This window comes from Gavialis gangeticus, unplaced genomic scaffold (assembly GCF_001723915.1).
Source record: "Gavialis gangeticus isolate Ggan-Ray unplaced genomic scaffold, GavGan_comp1, whole genome shotgun sequence".
NCBI lineage: Eukaryota > Metazoa > Chordata > Crocodylia > Gavialidae > Gavialis > Gavialis gangeticus.
This window is the reverse complement of record NW_017729001.1, coordinates 27,071,572-27,089,697: the sequence shown is the minus strand read 5'-3', so window position 1 is coordinate 27,089,697 and position 18,126 is coordinate 27,071,572. Positions and strand designations below refer to the sequence as shown.

Sequence of the window (18,126 nt, the reverse complement as noted above, 5' to 3'; positions counted from 1 at the left end):
GGGGGGGGGGAACCCCAAGAACAGAAAGAAAGAAAAAAGCTGTTTAATTTTGGAAAGCTTTCTATCTTCAGTCCTATCTACCGTAATGTCTCAAATACAAGCCCACTCCGCTCAGGGTAACCGGCATGCTAACTTGAGAACTGCGAGCCGCTGCGCGCTCACTGCCGGGGCTGCTTTCTGTCTTAAATTGCCCGTGTTTGCTGGCATGCTGCACTCTCCCTGCCCTCTCCACAGCTGGAGGAGCCTGGCTGCTTGCCCTCTGCTCCGGGGAGAGAAAGGGAACAATGCCAGAAATCAGGCCAGGCTTTCTCCAAGCCCAGAGGATGCCCTGCTGCCAGGTGTGGCTACACTTTTGCTCCCCCAGCAGTACAGGCCGGTGCCCTCTCCCACCTGCAGCACAGAGCCGTGCCAAAGCTTGATCTGGAGGGGGTGAGAAAAATCCACGGACAACCTGCCAACATGGGAGTTGGTCTCCAGAAGGAAGCACCTAGAGCTGGAGGTGGGGTCCGGCGGGGGACAGATGTCTAAGCCTCCGGGACAGCTAAGTCAGGAGTTTGCCCATTACAGGCAGATAAATGCTGCCAGGATGCGCACAGAGCTGGGCAGGAAACAACTCGTCTGGTAAGTGGAGCAACAAGTCTCCCACGTGCAGGACCACGGTGTCGATGTCCATCTCGACGTCCAGCCTGGGCACCCACAGAGGCCGCAACTGCAATGAACTGGCTGCCTGAGGGAGCAAACGGACAAGGGGCAGAGTACAGGACAGGTGCCAAGATGCTGGGCTCCAGGCTCTCTGGGACAACCCAAGCTTCTCCAGGCCTCACCATCTTGACTATATGCATCCTCACAAGTCCTGGGGAGCCAAGACAGTCCTATTATCTCCCCTTACAGGGTCCCAAAACACGGAGACACTATGCGATTTGCCAGACATCACGGAGGCCACCCTTAACAGTGCATCTCAAGTCCCCACACTGATGCTCCAACTGTCCTGCCTTGCACTGACCCAGTGTCTTTTGCCTACAAATCCCACCTCCCTTTTGTCTTTGCCTTCCCTCCTACCAACTCAAGAGCTGCCATGAGCCCGCAGCCCACGGAGAGCAAGAGCCCCTGAGCTTGGCTCCTGCATCCCAAGCGTCCCCAGCCAATTGTCCAACAGCCTTCTCCTCTGATGAGCCTGTGCGCGCACCACCTGTGTGCTCTGGGCCTGTCCGAGTAGGTCGCACACGTTCAGTAGCCAACCCCAAAGAACGGGCTCACTGCAGAGTCATGCCCCGGCCTCTTTCTGCTTCTCCACATTTGCTCTGCAGAAGAAGCCCGGCTGCCAGTATTCATGGTGGCACCGTGTGGACATACTGCTAGTATCTGGGACAGACGCAGGGTTCAGTCTCAAGCTACCAAACTGCCCCCAGCCATGCCCATCACCTGACACCCTACCTGCCCCTCTCCCACCACCTGCCAATAGCAGAAAGTTAGCTGCGGGGTGCATATACACGCCGAGATCACAACCATGTCATGTTGTATAGGGCATCTGCGGGGTTACGTCCTCCATCGTACTGGGGAGGGGATGCTAGGAACAGACTCCTCAATTCTTTTCTCCCTCCTTTGCTAACGTGACTTGAAGTTGGCGTAGCTCTTTGGATTGCACTTTCTGTCGGCACATTGGGCTTATCTGCATTCCTCGCGCAGCCACCGGAATAATATTTGCAATTCAAGGCTCAAAACATGCTTGCTCCTAGGCCTCGCACTGACGGTAGCTTCCAACTTCCCCCGCTACCCGACCATAGCCAAGAGGTGAATGCTGACAGAAACGGTGGTTGGGGCATTTCTCCAGCAGGCACCTTACTCCTTCAAAACACTGGCATGTGGCAGGCTGCCAGACATCTGGATGCCTGGAAATCACACAGAGAGACACCTTCTCCAAAAATTTACTAGTCAGGTCAAGTTCAAGGAATAAACAGCAGCCCTTCAATGGAGAGGGCGGTGGAGGGGGAATGGGGAATTCAAAAAAGTACAGGCGAACTCAGACTCATTCCAACAATAAATCACTCAGCGTGTTGTAACGTGACGGGGATTGCCTTTATCACCAGTAAGGTTCGCATTAATCAGGGCTGGATCCTGATGGCTGTCTGTGGGTGTTTTTCTGCTGTGAGTTAGGGGCAGTCTGTTGCTGAGACAAAGGCAAAGCCCGCAGCAGAGCGACTACCTAGCCAGACTCGACTGCCTTTTTCTGCGATGATTCATTGCTTTGGGGGACTGGAGAAAACACCTGCAATGGATTATGGCAGAAGCAAAAGGAGATTATTGATCAAACAGGTCCAACTCAGCCCACATCCTTTTAAAAATCCAGAGAGATGGTCGATACAGATTTTGGGGGGGAGGGAACCCACAAAAAACAAGCTGCAACAACTCCTCCATAATCAAATATGCTGTTGGAGATAAGGTCAGCAATAAAACCCTAGCTGAATTCATACATTTTTATCTTGTCTATGGGGATGCAACATGTGCTTACAAAGACAAACGGGCTTATTGTTCCGCTACAGTCTCCCTGCCATCAATCTCTCGGAGGCTGCTGACTTGGCCTTTTGTTTCGGAAGGTGCCCACACCACACGTAGCCTCATCTTGCATTGATTTTTGTTGCCATCTCCACACTGAGACCGTGTCTGCTGCCAGCACCATCAGCGTTACGTACCAGCTGCACAGCCCCGCATCCTTCTTAATGACTTCTCCCCCACCCCAGCAAGCGTGGCTCTCAGCAGCGGGTTTTTTTTCCTGGCTGGGCTGAATATGCCATTCACTGAAAAGAATTAATGCCAGGGGGAGCCGCTCTCCGTTTTTCCTGACTTCACAGTCATCTGACCAGCCTGTGCCCAGCGGGGGCAGCTCAGGCTCCGGTGCCAAAGCAGGGCGGCTGGGCCCTGCCCCAGATGGATCGCTGATGCACAACGGGAAAGCTTCACTCCACTCCTTTGGCGCCCCTGCCCCAGGCTTCTCCATCGGGAGCTGAGCTGCGTCCTGCACCCCCTACCTCCACGTCCATCCCAGGCCCTTCTTCCAGGAACCGACACCCCGTTTGCCAACCGGCGGACACAATCCCCGGAAGATCAGCACCTGCTGCTCGCAGTCGTATTTGCAGTGCAACACCCAAGGGGTTGCTTGGGGGCCCCTTTCTTCCATGCACTTGGTTGGGTCCAATGTGGCCAGATCTTCTGCTCCGATTTTCCAGCCCTCCGCTGTCCTCCCATATCATCATCCCCATGACCTCTGCCTTGGCCAGTGCCACCTCCTCTCCCTCTCTTGCCAGCAGGCCCTGTCATACAGCCGCACAGACCAGGAACCACCTCTCTGACCCATGGCTGCTAAGCAACTTCTTTCCCTTCCCTCTTTTCCTTTAAACCCCTTCCCTCCAAGGAGATGTCCGCCTCACCTTCATTACACCCCATTTTCGGATCCTATTTTATCTTATGCTCCTACCTCTCACTTATCTTTATTAGGCTCTCATTTGCATGACTGCAGCGTGAGCAGACCCGCATGAGATCCTTCCCGTCCCAACATCATGCGCACAAGAGTAAAGGGACCGCACCTGCCCCAAAGACTTTACCACCCTAAACCGAGCAAAAAATGGGGAGACAGGAAGGTTACTTCCCAAGTACTGCCAGGGAAATGAGGCACAGAGGGATCAGAGGCAAATTTTGCTGAAGTGTCCAAGTGATTTAGAAACCCAAGTGCCACAGACGGTCAGCTCCCCACAGCTCCATCCCAAAGCTACGCTCCTCCCCAACCGTCTTCTACAGCAAGCAGTTGTGGTCACAAGATTGCTTTCAAACCTCCAAGACCGTAGCAATCATCTCTACCTTCCCTTTTTGAGGCGCTTCTTTTAGCCAGTCCTGGCCGCCAATCTTTCCAGCGATGTCCCCTCAGAGATATAGTGAACCAGGCCATTTCCTCCGTGACGGTGCACGCGCGTGGTTTGAAGTACCTGCTGTCTGGAGCCAGCCCAACAAGAGCGCCCACGAGACCACCTTCTTCACCGCAATCCGAAATGCAAGCCGGACCTGGCCAAAAAGCACTGCGCCTCCTGGCTTCAGCACAAGGCTCAGCTCCTGTCCGCTCAGCATCGATGGTGGCTGTCACAGAGCCAAAGGCAGCGAAACGTGAAGAGGAGGAGGAAAAACACTGCACAGCTTCGTATCTCTAGCAGGGTCATTTGAGGATCCTCATTACCACGTAGATGGCACATTTCCCCCTTTGCATGAATTCACTGAATTGTTGCAATGGTTTTTAACTCAGCGAGGCATCCCATAGATCAACAAGGCCCCTTAAAGAAGTGGAGATTTAGTGGCTTTGAAGCAACTGAAAACAGCCACGATCCCACTCAGGGGAAAAAAAAAAAAACCAAAACAAAACCAGCAGCGTTTCAGATAAGTCCCACATAGCAGGGCAAATGGACGGTGAACGGCAAGTGCTGCAAGCTAAGCCTCTGCTGGCAAGGAGACAGAAGCCCAAGCAGGGAATTAGGTGTTCTCGTTCCCTTCCCTTTACTTTCATGCTAGCCCAGACACATTACAGAGAGCAAACATGAAATAAAACACCGCTGAATCGTCTGGGGCTCGGGTAATGCTTCACCAGAGACTGAAAGCTATTTTTTGAGAGACACCATTCGAGTGCTCATGTTGGCGGATTGATCAAAGTTGCCATTTCGGTTTCAAGGTATGTTTTTTATTTCCCAGCCATTCCTTAAACTCCAATAAAACGTGAGGTGCAGTACAATGGAAAGCACTCAGCTGGAGGAGACTACCTCAGAGGGGATTTGAAAAGCCTCCAACACCGTGACGCAGCTGGAATTAAGAATTGCTCTGCTTTTTGCAGCTGTTGTGAAGGGCTTTCTGCAGCCCCGGGGCAGCTGATGTGTGGCTCTCTATGATGTGGCCAGACACAGGGTAGAAAACCGTCACATGGACACCCTATGCACCTCTGCAAGTCTTTCAGGAAAGGCCATTCTGCAATATAAAATCCCTGGGAGCGGTCCAGGCAGACCAGTGAGTGCCAGCCTTTTCTGGCAGGTGTGGCCCTGTACCCTCCCCAAGTGCCACTTTCACTGCCCAATCTGCTGCTCTGCTTTCTGCTCCCTGCCCTATCTGTCGCTGCGTTGCCGGTTCCTTCCCCTATGCATTGTGTGCCACCCCCAGAGGCTGCCCCTGCCACTTGTGGCATGCATGCTGCACGTCTGCCACCTCCGAGACAAACCCTTGATGCAACTTGGCTGGGAGCTTGGAGTAAAATGCCAGCGAATCTTTAATGACCAGGCACAGTCGGGACCTTGCATTACTGCACTGGGACAGGGCTGCAGGGGCTATGCTGGGCAGAACCACCGGCATCCCCACATTCATGCAACCCAATACAAGGGCACCATCTTCAAACCAGCTGGGGAGATCATTGCTATGCCAGCTGACAGCACCACCTGGATGGGCAAGTCCTCACCAGGCTGATTCCATCTAGCTCATGAGATCCAATACAGAAGCCCTCTAAGATGATACTGGCAGTTTACAAAGCAGATTATCCAAACGTAGTCTCTCCTTAATGCTTAATAAGAGTGCACTGTACTCACGGTCTTGCCAAGAGCACGGAGGAAACACATATGCTGGAACACATGCATTTCCATTCGGGTTGGTTGTACAGTACCACCACTGCACATTACAGCTGCCTTTATTAATCCACAGATGAAATTAAAGCATTTGAGATTACTTTTCCCCACCCCCCCATTTTGAATGCCTGCTAATAGGGGGTTGTGCTTTGGCAGCAAGAACCACATCCAAGACATCGTTTTGCAATGCGATGATCTCTGCCTTTAATATGGAGGGCACTGGCTGAAGAGAGACAATGTGATTAAGGAGCTCATGACCTAATTTGCTGGAAATACTGTGGCGGGGCTGTGGATTTCCAGCTGCACAAAAGATGAACCTGGGGACAAGGAGGAGACACAGACTGTCTGGAGGGCCAGGCTTGGAAATGAAGGACAAAATCCTGCATTCACAAAAGTCAACAGGAAATTTGCTTTGGACTGCAAGATCCCAACCAGGCTCTTTATTGTTTCCCATTTGTACAACACTGATACCTAGCAGTGCCAGCACAGCCCGGGACTCCAGATGCTGCACAAGCACAGGAAGAGAAAGTCGCTATCCCAGACATCCTATAATCCAAGCGTAAGACAACAGACACATCAAGGAGCACAGAGAGACAAGATGCTACTGATCCAAACACCAGGCACCAAACCGCCGTTCAGTTGCTTGTAGGCATGGCGGCAAAGCTAAGGTTTAAAGGAGAGATTTGATGGAGCATAACAAGGAAGCTCTGCAGAGATAGTTAGGGGCCCACACGCCATGCAGGAAGGGCAGCACAGGAGATGAGATGGTATCCAGCTGCCTATTCGAAACACTGGAGCTTAGCGCTTGCTTAAATGCAACTAGCTCCAGTTTCCATCGGGATGTGGATATCCCAGCAGAAGAGGTCCCTCTAGATAAAAGGACAAGATTCACTGGCAGAGCAGCATGTAGGAAGCATGTGCTGAGCCAGCAGTTCTGCAGTGAGATTTCTTGCATTCGCATGGGCACAGACATGCATGCACGTGCACATACACACACGTGTCAAAAATAACACTTCTTCTGATGCACCCCATCCTGGATACTCTTGAGTTAAGAGATGCTGCATCCAGGGACCTGGTGTCTCAAAACTACTGGACTCCCCTTGACTTGCACCATCAGGCACGAGCCCCCATCCTGTGCCAGTCCTACAGTCGCAACGCATCAGGGCGCAGGTGGGAGAATTATGACCATTAAGGAAGACACAGCAGGAAACTGGATAATGTACTAGGAGAGGCCCTTCTTGCCCCAGTGAACACAGGTCATAAAGGGAGCTTTAAAGGAAAAGATGGATCCAGGCTATAAAAGGGAACCGAGTCAACCTGCAGATACAGACTGTAAGCAGATCAAACAGAATATGGTTTCCTTAGAGAGAGCATGAACTTAGTCCTAAGCTTAACCTTCTGGTGCATCCTAATGGTCTCGCTCACCATGAGCTAAAGATCACAGGACATTCAATAAGCCATTCCTCTGTTCATTGCCTGGGCAAGACAGGAACAGACAAAACAGCCCAATATTGGGCAGCTCCAGCTAAGGATTAACATGGAGAAACATTGCTTTCCCTCTCAGTTTAGTCTAGAAACAAAAGAAAAAAAAGGAAAGAAAAAAATCAGTCACCATTGTAGAATTCAGCTGTTGGAAATGGTTTTGCTGCTTTCCATTAAGGATATGTACAGCTGTACACATGCTGGAGACGTTATAGGCCTTTACGTTCCTTCGAAAAAATGCAGGTGTGCCCCCCCAACTCTTTTTTTTTTGTTTTTCCAAGTTCCTTAGCATCGTGGCTCTCGACACTCTTGTCAGCCGTCTAAAAGTCTAGACCTTTTTCGGCAACACTTTCTGCAATGCCTTTCAGAAGTTTAATTATGCCCCGTGGCAAAAACTACGTCACGTGGTTAGTTCAGAAATACATCACCTTTCTCCTCGCTGGCTCTCATCCTCACATTAAGGGGAAAAAAAAGGTAAAATGAAGCATCCCATCTGCCTTCTCCAAGTTTGGTCTGCCCTTCATCACACCCACCTCGACTTAGAGGGGGTGCAAATGAAACCAAATACATTTTTTCAAGTTTATTCTCATGAAGAAAAGTTTCTTCAAGCCCCAGAACAATTTCCCGCCTCCTTTCCTGGGCTGCTTCCTACCAAAGTAGCACAAACTGCGTCCCATGACGGGAGTGACCCGGCAGAGACATGCAAGCAAATCCCATGCCGCGGGTCCTATGAAAACAGCAAATCAACTTCAGAACAAAAATCGGTCGGATCTCCTCGCCCAACCCATCCCACCAGGGTTCAGCTCTGTCCCCATGGCCATGGCCAAGTGACAGCTGGCAGTGCTGCCGAGAGAGGACATCTGCAAAATGGCCAAGCAAGACCAAGCACAAGGAGCAGACCGCAGAGGCAGCCGTGCTCCTTCTACCCTCTCAACGGGAGGCCAGGCATCTTGCACAGGGCCTTGGGCAGGGGTCCCCGTATGTGTGATAACATGGGGGTGGGGAGGGAGAATCGCTCTGATTTTATGGAGCAGGAAACCACCCTTTTGGACTTCTGCTGCCTGAAGTTAGGTCCCCCTTTCCCCACCCTGCTTCCAACCACCTAAAAGGCTTGTGTACCTTAGGAAGATTTAATGGGGCAATAAAAAAACCCAGCATTTACATAAGAGCAACGCCAGCAAAACCACTCCGACAACATGAACAGGATGAAATGCATGCAGCATTCCTGCCAGCCGGCGAGGAGGGCAGGCCCCAGGCACCCGCGCTGGTGTTCGGTTCTGCTCACTGCAGGTCAGATCGCTTCTGCTTTCTTCTCGTGACGCCAAGAACTTGGAAGACCAAAAAGCCCTGAGCTCCCCCACTTTTCCCAAAACCCTGCGTGGAACAGCTGCTGGAATCAGGCTCTCCAACATGCTGGCTCACGCTCCCCACTTCTCCAGGCCCGTCTTCTTCCTCGTGTCGCAAGCCGGAAAGAATTTGCCCGTTGAGGTCCGTTTGCTTCCTGATCCCAACAGGCAGAGGGTGCTTGCGAAACTGCACGTACGCCGCACTTGTCGGAGCAAGACTCAGGAAAACCGAACCAGGTGAACACAGGTCTCTTGGTTCCCTGGGATGAAAAGCCGCCTTGTGCAAAGTAAACGCAGGCAGGCGAGGGGCCCCATGCAACGTGTACAGGCAAGGTAATTCAACCAAAAGCTTGCCCTTTCACCCACCCGACTCCATGGGCTAGCACAGAGCCTTCCAAACCCCGACGTGGCTGCCCAGGCAGCTCCACTGAAGTGCAACCAGGGGTTGGCAGGGAGGGGGGCAGGTGTGTTAATAAGGACATTTCAGGCCCGCGCTGACGTTTCCCGGATACACAGGCTTTTGAGCAGGATCTGTAAACACGGGCACAAAGGACTTTGCAGTTCAAAGGGGTCTCTGTTCGGGAGCGATCCGTGGGACGAGGCACTGACATTCATCATACACACCTTGCTGTAACACACCATGGCGCTGGCTCCGAAGAGCAGCCTTACGATGATGTTCCATGCTCCAGCACCTAATAAGATTCGTTTAAGCAGCTTGCAGCGACTGAAGCCAGTCCACTAAGGAAAGTCTTTCCTGTTAAGGGCTTAAGTCTAAAAACAGTCAAGCAGCCAGGATGAGCAAGCATGGGTGTGGGCGACCTGGCACAGAAGAGAGAGGCAGCACTCAGACAACTTCACCCTTGCTGGCTCCCAGACATCAAGCAAAGCACTGCCTTGTGGATAACAGGATTAAGGGAGAACCGCTTTGCCAGCAAACCCGGATCCAAAAGGGCAACTGCTTTGCACGGAAACTATTTCTTCAGGACACAATCCAGCTTCTCCCCCACACCCCGGCCACTCTGGGCTGATTGCAGAAATGCTGCCCGTCTTCCTGCATGTGATACAACCAGCCTGCACTGCTTTCTAGTTTGCTGGGGAGCTAAAGGAGGGCGGCAAGAGCTTTGATGCCAAGGCACAGTGGTTTGAGCAGAGATCTCGGGTCCAAGCATCTACAGCAGTGACTCTCAACCAAGGTGCCGCGAGACCCTTTCAGGGGTGCTGTGGACTGCCACTAAGCGTCAGCACTGCTAGGTGTGCAAACACGATTCACAAGTCATCCTCCCTGGCAATCTTCAAAAAACATCTCAACGGCTATCTTGCTGGGATCGTTTGAACCCGGCAGTCTTTCCTGCCCACATGCAGGGGGGCTGGACGCGACAATCTGTAAGGTCCCCTCCAGCCCCGAACAACTATGAAACTATAAGATAAGCTCAGAGATTTCAAAGAAGTTAAAAACATTCGGACCTGCTGCGGCCCCTTCTTAGTTCTTTGCAACAGGGGAAGAGGAAAAAATAAATAAATAAATAAATAAATCACTCTAGCATTTTTCTGTCATTAAAAAGCAAGTGAAAACTAAGAGCTGGCATTTTCCGAGGGGCGCTGCCTTGAGTCTAAAAAGGTTGAGAGCCACTACTCTAGAGCTTGATTCTGGGCTGAGTCACCTTTGGCTAAATGCTTTTACCATTTCTTGCTTTAGTTGCTTCTTTGGGTTAACGGGAGATAGGACCTTTCACCTAAGGGACAACAGTGACAAGCCAGAAATAAAGAGAAAGGGCCCTTGAATTCCCCTCTGAAACTAAAACAGGCAGCATGCTTGACAAACACTACAAAGAGGGGGTCGGGCTGCCAGACTGCAGGGTAAAGCAGCCCATCTGCCTCCCCTGTGGAAAGCACACGAGCCCTCCAACAGATGTGGGCACCAAAGGCCAGGCTTGCTGGGGAGCATCCAGGGAAGGGTGCTAGCCACCTGATTCAGCATGCACGAAAAAAGCCAAAGCAGAGTGGGGTGGAGGCACAGCTCTCCAACTCCACGCACGCGGTTAACCGCACTTCCCCTCCACTCCCAACGCTCAGCTCTTGTTGCATTTAACCAGTTTGGTTTTCCCTGGGAAAAAAGGGAGACCCACCAAAGCTTGTACAAGCAACCAACTGGAGCCTCAAGCTGCCGCTGGGACAGGTGGCAGAAGGAGGTGTGGAAGAGAGGGAAGCGAGCACGGAGGGATGGAGAAGATGGAGGGAAGAATTGAGACTATGAGAGGAAAGAACAAAATCCCATGAGAGAAGGAAGTGTGCTTTGATTCTCTACGGCGGCCTGCATCAGCGGAAGCTGACAAATCTGAATCACTGCCCCAGACCACGTGGCCACGCAAAGCTGCTCCAGGACGGAGCTAGGGTGAAAATGGAAACAGCCTGTCTTACCGCGTGTGGCCGAGCAATCTGAACAGGGTAGGACATGGCGTGAGTGGGGTAGCGCGGCTCCGCGGCCCTCCAGCTCGGGGTCACAGGCTGCGTAGACCCGGACATGTTGAAGCAGCAGATGCGCCGGTAGTCTCCTCTGAATCTTCCCCCTTGAAGAACTAGGAAATCCAAAAGCTCCTCTTCATTGTGTATGAGCCAGAGGCATCACGCTGCAACTGCAAGGAAACAGGAAAGCAGCAGATTAAAACTTGAGCTAACCACAGTCCAGCGAGACAACCGAAAAACATCAAGCCGCAGATGGTTTCCAAACCCCGACCGCCTTAACTTTTCTCAAATGCACTTTCTTCTGCTTGTCACGCTCTGCTTGGTTGGTTTTAAGGTGGAACGACATTCCTACCCCATGTGAGCCCAAGGAAAGGTTAGCCAGATGCTGTTCCAGCTGATTTATCGATAGGCATTGCTATGGCTCTAATCGCCGCAACCTGCAGCGCCTCAAACATTAGCCTGTTTAAGGCTGGGATCAGGTACCTGCAGGCAGCTCTGTCGAGTCCAGCAGACTCTACCAAAGTGCTGCTTGCAGGATCAAAGCCACAAAGCCTCCCTCAGAGGCAGAAAGGTCTTCTTGGGGGGCAGCCCTGCTCCAAGGGCACTGAAAGGGAGCTCTGCTATCGCCTTCAGCGAGCGCAGAAGGCAGTCAGCTGCCTTCACAGGGGGCAATGCAATGAAGGAAAAGAAAATTTAGGATGAGGGCCAGGAAAGCCAAGAGCTCTGGGGAGGTCCAGGGAAGTGGCACAAAAAGTCGATTCCTTGAGTCCCTTCGAACTTAATTAGAAACAACACCGGTGAACAGGCAAGATGCAACCATTTTGTAACAGGCCACTTGAGACGGGTGCGCTGGCCAGCCTCTGCTCTACAGCCATTTGAAAGCCTAGTGCTTTCGGTGCTACAGACGGAGTAAGCTTCATGCCATCTTTAGCTGCTACTGCCAACAGCTCTCTCTCCTCTTTCCCCTCCTCCTTCCTCTCCCCTGCAAACATTTCCTCCCCTGTCCTCCTTTGACCGCTCTCACACTGCTTGCGTCCATCCGACTGAAGTGCCGATCCTGCAAATGCCCACCCATGGGGGGGAACTTTATGTAAGAAAACAGTTCCCCCAGCTCCACAGCACCTCTCCCAGGCATGTGTGCAAGACTGGAGCTCTAGACTAAAAACCAAAGGATGCTTCGAGTGCTTCACACATCCCCGCTGCTCCATAAAATAGTCGAGCACTAACAGGCAAACCGGGTGCCAAGCCCAAGTGAAGACACTGCCGCACGCCAAGCACCTGCATCACAAACGTGTCGGATGTTCTGCGGCCTTTTGCAGCCAAAAGTACCCACGCGCTCCTTGTCACCCCAACCAGAGATTTATTCAAGTTGTTGATTTTTATGGACACTTTAAACCATTTACTCAGAGAGGATTTTAAACCTTGGCCCCATCAGGATTTCAACCCAGAGCAACTAATGTCTGAATGCTGCCCTTTTTGACCGGCTGTTGAAGCGGCATTAACCATTACTCCGCTTGTAACGATTCATTATAAATCGAGCATAAGTTTCCACTGCCGCCTGGATTTGGAAGATGCTGCCACTGCCGAAGTAAATCCCATGCGTTAAAAAAAAGAACCAAAAACCCCAACCCTGCAGCACATCTGGGTTCAAAAAACAATCAAATATAGTTACTCCAGCTCATTTCTTCACATGCTGCCTCTGACCACCACCCACCACCATCTTCTCTCTCGCTCGCTCGTGCTCACACACGTGTGTAATTTCTAGCTAGGGGTAGTCACACATGCATAGGTGCTTGCAAAGGCTTGTCAGATGCATGGATCCCCTGCACCAGGATAAAAGGAAGAGGCACAGAAGAAAAGACAAAACTTACAGCGCCGTTAGCTGTAGCTTGGCCTCTTTCAAGCTTTTCTTAGGCACTGCTACAGTCAAGAGCACGGGGAGGCCAACTGAACGTGACAAAGTGAAACAGCACTGACACGCGCGAAAAAAAGAGCATGGGGGAGGAGGAAAAAAAGAGGAAGCTGCATTTTTTTTTTCCTTGGGACCACAGCTCAACCCCTGTTAACAACTGCTTTGCTAATCTGCTGCAAGCACACAGGCTGGAGGAACCAGGCTTCCTTACCATTCTGCCCAGATGCCCCGGGCACAGATGAAATCACAATAACTAATGGGCTCTGGCTGCAGAGAAAAACCTTTGCGGTCCCTCCTCCCATGCACGCTCGAGACACGAGAGGAACCTGCTGCGGTGCACGAACGGCCGCCTGACGGGAGTAAGGGGAACGCTCCTGCAGATGACCGCTGCAATGGACAACCCTGCCGGACTTCAAAACTCCTCCCAGGTGCTGGAGAAGCCCCGGAGCAAGCCAGCGGTCTGCACAGCCACCTCTGGGGAGAAGGGCGCTGCACTCTGAGAAGGCAATAGCGATATCAGAAAGAGGAGCCAAGCGCCCTGACTCACGAGTCCCCTGCCCTGCCCTGCCCGCTTGTCACAGTGCAGCTCATTAAGTTGTTGGATGGGGGGCGGGTGCTGGTTTCCACCCCCATGCACGCATTCCCCTGGGAGGTTTGACCCAGGGAGGTGCCCAGAGCCCGGAGGCCCCAGCTCTGCCCCACAAACAGGCCGACAAGCTCACCGAACAGGAACTCGGCGCTACTCGATGGAATTCACCCTGCAGGGACAGGAAAACCCCTGCAGACCAAGGGGGACTTTTTAAGGCACTCAAGTGGTACCACTCATTTAATATAGTTCCCTTATGACTACCTAACTTCCCCTTGTGCTTCTGATCCGATGGTTCCTACCCTCACCGCTTGTGCAGGGCTGGTACTGTCCTACAAGCAGCTTTTAAATCACCCCACCACCGCAACGCAGCCATCCCTAAAGCCGACAGTATGCCCGAGGCCCCGGGAGACACGCGAGGTACCTTCCTCCAATCCGCTCCGTGTCCAGCCATCTCTGCTCACAGCCTACAAAGCGTTGACACGATCACAAAGGCACCGCGGGGACCCTTAGCCGTTAGTGGCTTTCAGCAAGCCAACTGCTTCGTGCAAAGCCGGGGGACTCAACAGGTGGGTTCATAGATTGTTTGGTGCCATCCCAGCTGTCTGAATTAAAGCAACCCGATGACTTTTTGCCAGCGAGATGAAAAGTTGCAACCGGCTTTAGAACCTGGCACCAGCTGGACTGCGCGCCCCAGCAAAGGCTACCAGCAATAGCCCCAAGGGGCTTTTCAGATCGTGCTAATGCAACTGGCTCCGGGGACTGCAGCATTCGAGGTCATTCCCAAACACCCCTCGTGGTTCACTCCCCAGCCAGGAACGCAGGACATCACACGGGCCTCGCATTACCGGCGTCTACAACTACCATGCTTTCCTTGCAAGCTGTTCCTGAAAAGCTGGGCATAAAAAAGATCGAACGGCACGCGGCGAGTGGAAGAGCAGCGCTATGCTCACTAAAGGCAAGGAATGTCATGCCGGCAATAAAAACTCTAGAGGCATGTTTAGAAAGTCTTAAATGAGCCATGCAGTAGGTGAGCTGTAGGTTGGACAAAGCCAAGGACAGGGCCATACTAGGTCAACTGAGTGCTGTGACCACGCGGACCTTTCGATAGGTATCTGCCGACGCCAGCATCCAGTGCTCCAGCTCAATTAAAGCTACTTTTCCATAGGAATCAGAATGGAGCACATGGGTCGCTTCTCTGTGCAAAGATCAGAGCAGCAGCAACCCGCCAGGGGCAGGAGGTAGTCAAAATTTTGGACGTCAAACGTTGCCGAGAGCAGAGAGAGGCTTCAGTGACCAGGCACTTTGCCGAACCACAATGGCATCTTTTTGCCAGGCCCCAGCTTTTAAAATAAAAAAGGGGGAACACTTCCAACAGCAGCGGAAGATAAATGGAAATAAAGTGACAGGCAGGCAGCTAGCAACTCAGCCTGCAGAACCAAATGATTAGGTTACTGCTTGCCCTTCTGATTTTGTCCAGGAGCAGACATCGTCTCACAGGAAAAGTATTTCTCTCGCCCAGCAGAGACTCTCCATCACAGACGGTTTTATCCTCAGACCTGCATTACCCATCACAGCTTTTCGGTATGAATAGATTTACAGCCTCTGATTCAAACCAGGAGAAGGCAGAGGCAGACAGGCAGTTACCAGCAAAATTGAGCACAGGTGTGTGTCTGCCGACGTGCAGATCAGGCAACAACGGTTTGAAGAGGCTCCTGAATCCGGGCATTTGCACCGGTTCAGACGGATCAGCTGGCACGGCTGTCTGAAGCTTGAACGCCTTGGTCTTACACGCGGGCAATGCACAACTGGTTGGGTAATTACTACAAGGCTACGCTCCTTCGAGTGGCATGCGCTATGTGTCACCTGTGACTGGATCCATAATGGGGAGTGTTAGAAGACACCTAGATAGCTAACAGCAGGTGTCCTAGGCTCTCTCTCTAGGCTCTGTTAACTTGTTTTCTAGGATTTTCACCTTTTTACTCTTCATTAACACGTGCTAGCACTCTGGCCTCTCCATTAAGTGATCATGACCACCCGTACTGATAGTCCCAATCTTCATGGATAGCAGTAGTGGAGCTGGAGGCAGTCGGTGCTATCACAATAATAGTTGTTAGACCTCCCTCACCTCTGGGGGCTGTGCAGCTAATGGTTACCACCCCCCCCTCCGACTCTTCCTACCCCATTAGTGTCCAAGCCTATGTCCCCGCTACTGGTTAAATAGCTGCTCATATCTACAACCTATAAAACCGTATTGGCCGTTCCACAAGCACAGGCACCTTTTGTACCTTGTATGCCTTGGAAATGGTAGCCATCGCCCTCACGTCCAATTTCACCAGGCTCTGGATCAAGTTCTCTCTTTTAAATGCGAATGCAATTCAAGTGACAGCGGGTGACTTGGAGTCATGTCCCTGCTGCAGTCAGGAAGGAGCACGAGGTGGCTGGTATAAAACGGGTGCCGTGTGCCCCGAATGCGTGGCACTTGTTTCATCCGTGGATACGGTGGGCATTCCCTGTTGTACGGCAGCGATTTTGGTTTCCAGCATCTGGCCTCTCTCTAAATAAACTTTATAAGCCCTGTGTCACAAAGGCATAAAAGGAACCTTCTGTTTTTCTTCCACCTTATTAAATTACACTTCCTTCCTATGGTGCTATAACTCAGACTCTCTCTTCTCCTTCATCAGGGCCTCTTAATGCTCCCTCTCCCAGTCCAGCATCTTTCTTTTTATCTTAACTCCTTCCCCACAGAGTTTTACATGGATACACCTTTTAATTCAGTAGATTTAGCATGCATGTGCATTGCAGAGCACAACACTGCACATTCCCAATAACTGACACCAAATAAAAAGGTTCAAAACCTGTAAGGTGGTGCTTACCATGCGACGCTTTACAAGGAAAGATTCAAGACAGTGCCAGCTCAACCTAAACTCTTTGGTATTGTCTCCATCTAACAGCTGGACTGGGGGTTTTTTTGGCTACGGAGAATTGGAAAAAGTCGTGTGACCCCTGACAGGTTGGAGTAACGCATAGGATGGCTCCAGGGTGCATTACTGCAATAAACTTTTCCCCGCCCTTTTTTTGGATTACGCGTTGAAAAGAGGTATACAACCGAGACGCTAAGATCCAGAGCAGTCTCCCGTTCCTGGCCCACGGGGAGCTTATCAAGCAAGCCACACAGTGCACAAAGCATGTTATTTTCCTCTGCCAACCTCAGGTTTCACTTTCCCGTGGCTGTGAACTATGCCAAGAGAACTTGCTGCCCAGAAGTCAGACTGTAGATCAGTGATCTCAAGATCACTCAGCCCACAAGGACCTGCAGTCCCCACTCCACAGCTCCGTGACGCTGGCTGCGTTTCCTAGCAGAGAGCAAGGCTGGCAGTCAGACATCCCACGGCCCGTAATGGCACGAGTGCAGCGCACAGCCCAAGGTCAAAACCAGAGGTTGGGATGACTGATGTTTTCTTTTAAGGACCAGAGCATGGCAAAAGAATTAAGATGCAATGAAATGTGTTTCGAGCCATTTCCAAAAATGCCTCCTAATGCAACGACAATGGATTTGCCTACTCAATATGTGCATGAAATTTTCCTGGAAGGCAACTGATGTTACGTACAAATATTGGTACGTAACATAGCTACTAAGTCCACTGAATCAAAAAGCATAAATCTAGTGCTGTATTCATAGGAAAAACCAAAGTCAGAGGCAATCAATCCACACCTGAAAGAACGCATCATAAACATTCAATAGGAAGAGATTTTAAATAGCAGTACCCAGAGGGCTGAAGGTTGGGGCTGCCCAATGCCGCATGTAAAGGAAGGGTTTATTTTTGCCATAAGTAGGTGGGTTTTATTCTAAAGGTGTTTTTATTTGTAGCTTGTAAGAGGCAAACACACTGGGAATCAGTGCTCGCTCCCAGTGAACAGGAAGGGGCCAGATCAATACGGTACGGCTTGATCAAGGATCCAAGGCAGCACGATCTACCGAGCCTGGCACGGCACTTGGGCCAAAGGGCGGCCGTGTATTAAAACCGAGCTCCGCCACCAAACCGTTCGGCACCCGCCGCCACAAAAAAGGAAAGGGGGAGAAGGGAGCGAGCTGCGTTTTTTGATCTTTCCATCTTCGGTGTAAACTGGGGTGCCAGGAGGGCGTACTCTGCACAATATGCTACAGCCGCCAACAGCCAAATCTTGCTCCCTGAACTCATGCAAAACCACTTTTGACTTCTAGATTAAGATCTGGCTCCAGGAATCATCACCATAATACCCGACTTGGTGGGTAAACCAGGACATGAGAAGCCCCACGCAACTGTGAAGGCACCCTCATGCATACTTCTATTCTCTTCTCTCAACGGTGAATCGAAAGTGCACTGGGTTCAGTGGTTCCCCCGCCGTCTTGTTGGCTGTTGGCAAGCTCACAGCTAGCAGAAAGTAGTGAGCTGGAGAACAAACCTCCCAAGGAGGCAGTAAATGCATCATGCCCTTGCAAGTCTTTTCTAGGATTGCTTAGCAAAGCGCTGAGTCAGCATCCAGAAAGGCGACTAACGGGAAATTACTGGCGAAGCCTAAGGGGGAGCTCCCATGTGTCTCCTCCTGCACATGGATTACATCCGCAAGCAGCCAAATATGAGCTGCCAGGTCTTTTGTTATTAGTATTTCTTCCCATTGCTTTTTTTTTTTTTTTTTTTTTTAATTAAATCC

The 18,126-nt window shown here is 51.4% G+C and overlaps 1 protein-coding gene across 1 annotated transcript in view; it reads right to left on the bottom strand.

The window, feature by feature from the left end:
- The window catches only part of NCOR2 (nuclear receptor corepressor 2), a 437,249-nt gene that overhangs the window by 312,993 nt on the left and 106,130 nt on the right, over positions 1-18,126 (bottom strand). The window contains exon 2 of the mRNA XM_019507112.1: positions 10,889-11,103. Within this exon, the coding sequence (XP_019362657.1) occupies positions 10,889-10,993 (105 nt within the window). The 5' untranslated portion in view covers positions 10,994-11,103. The remainder of the gene's footprint in view (positions 1-10,888; positions 11,104-18,126) is intronic.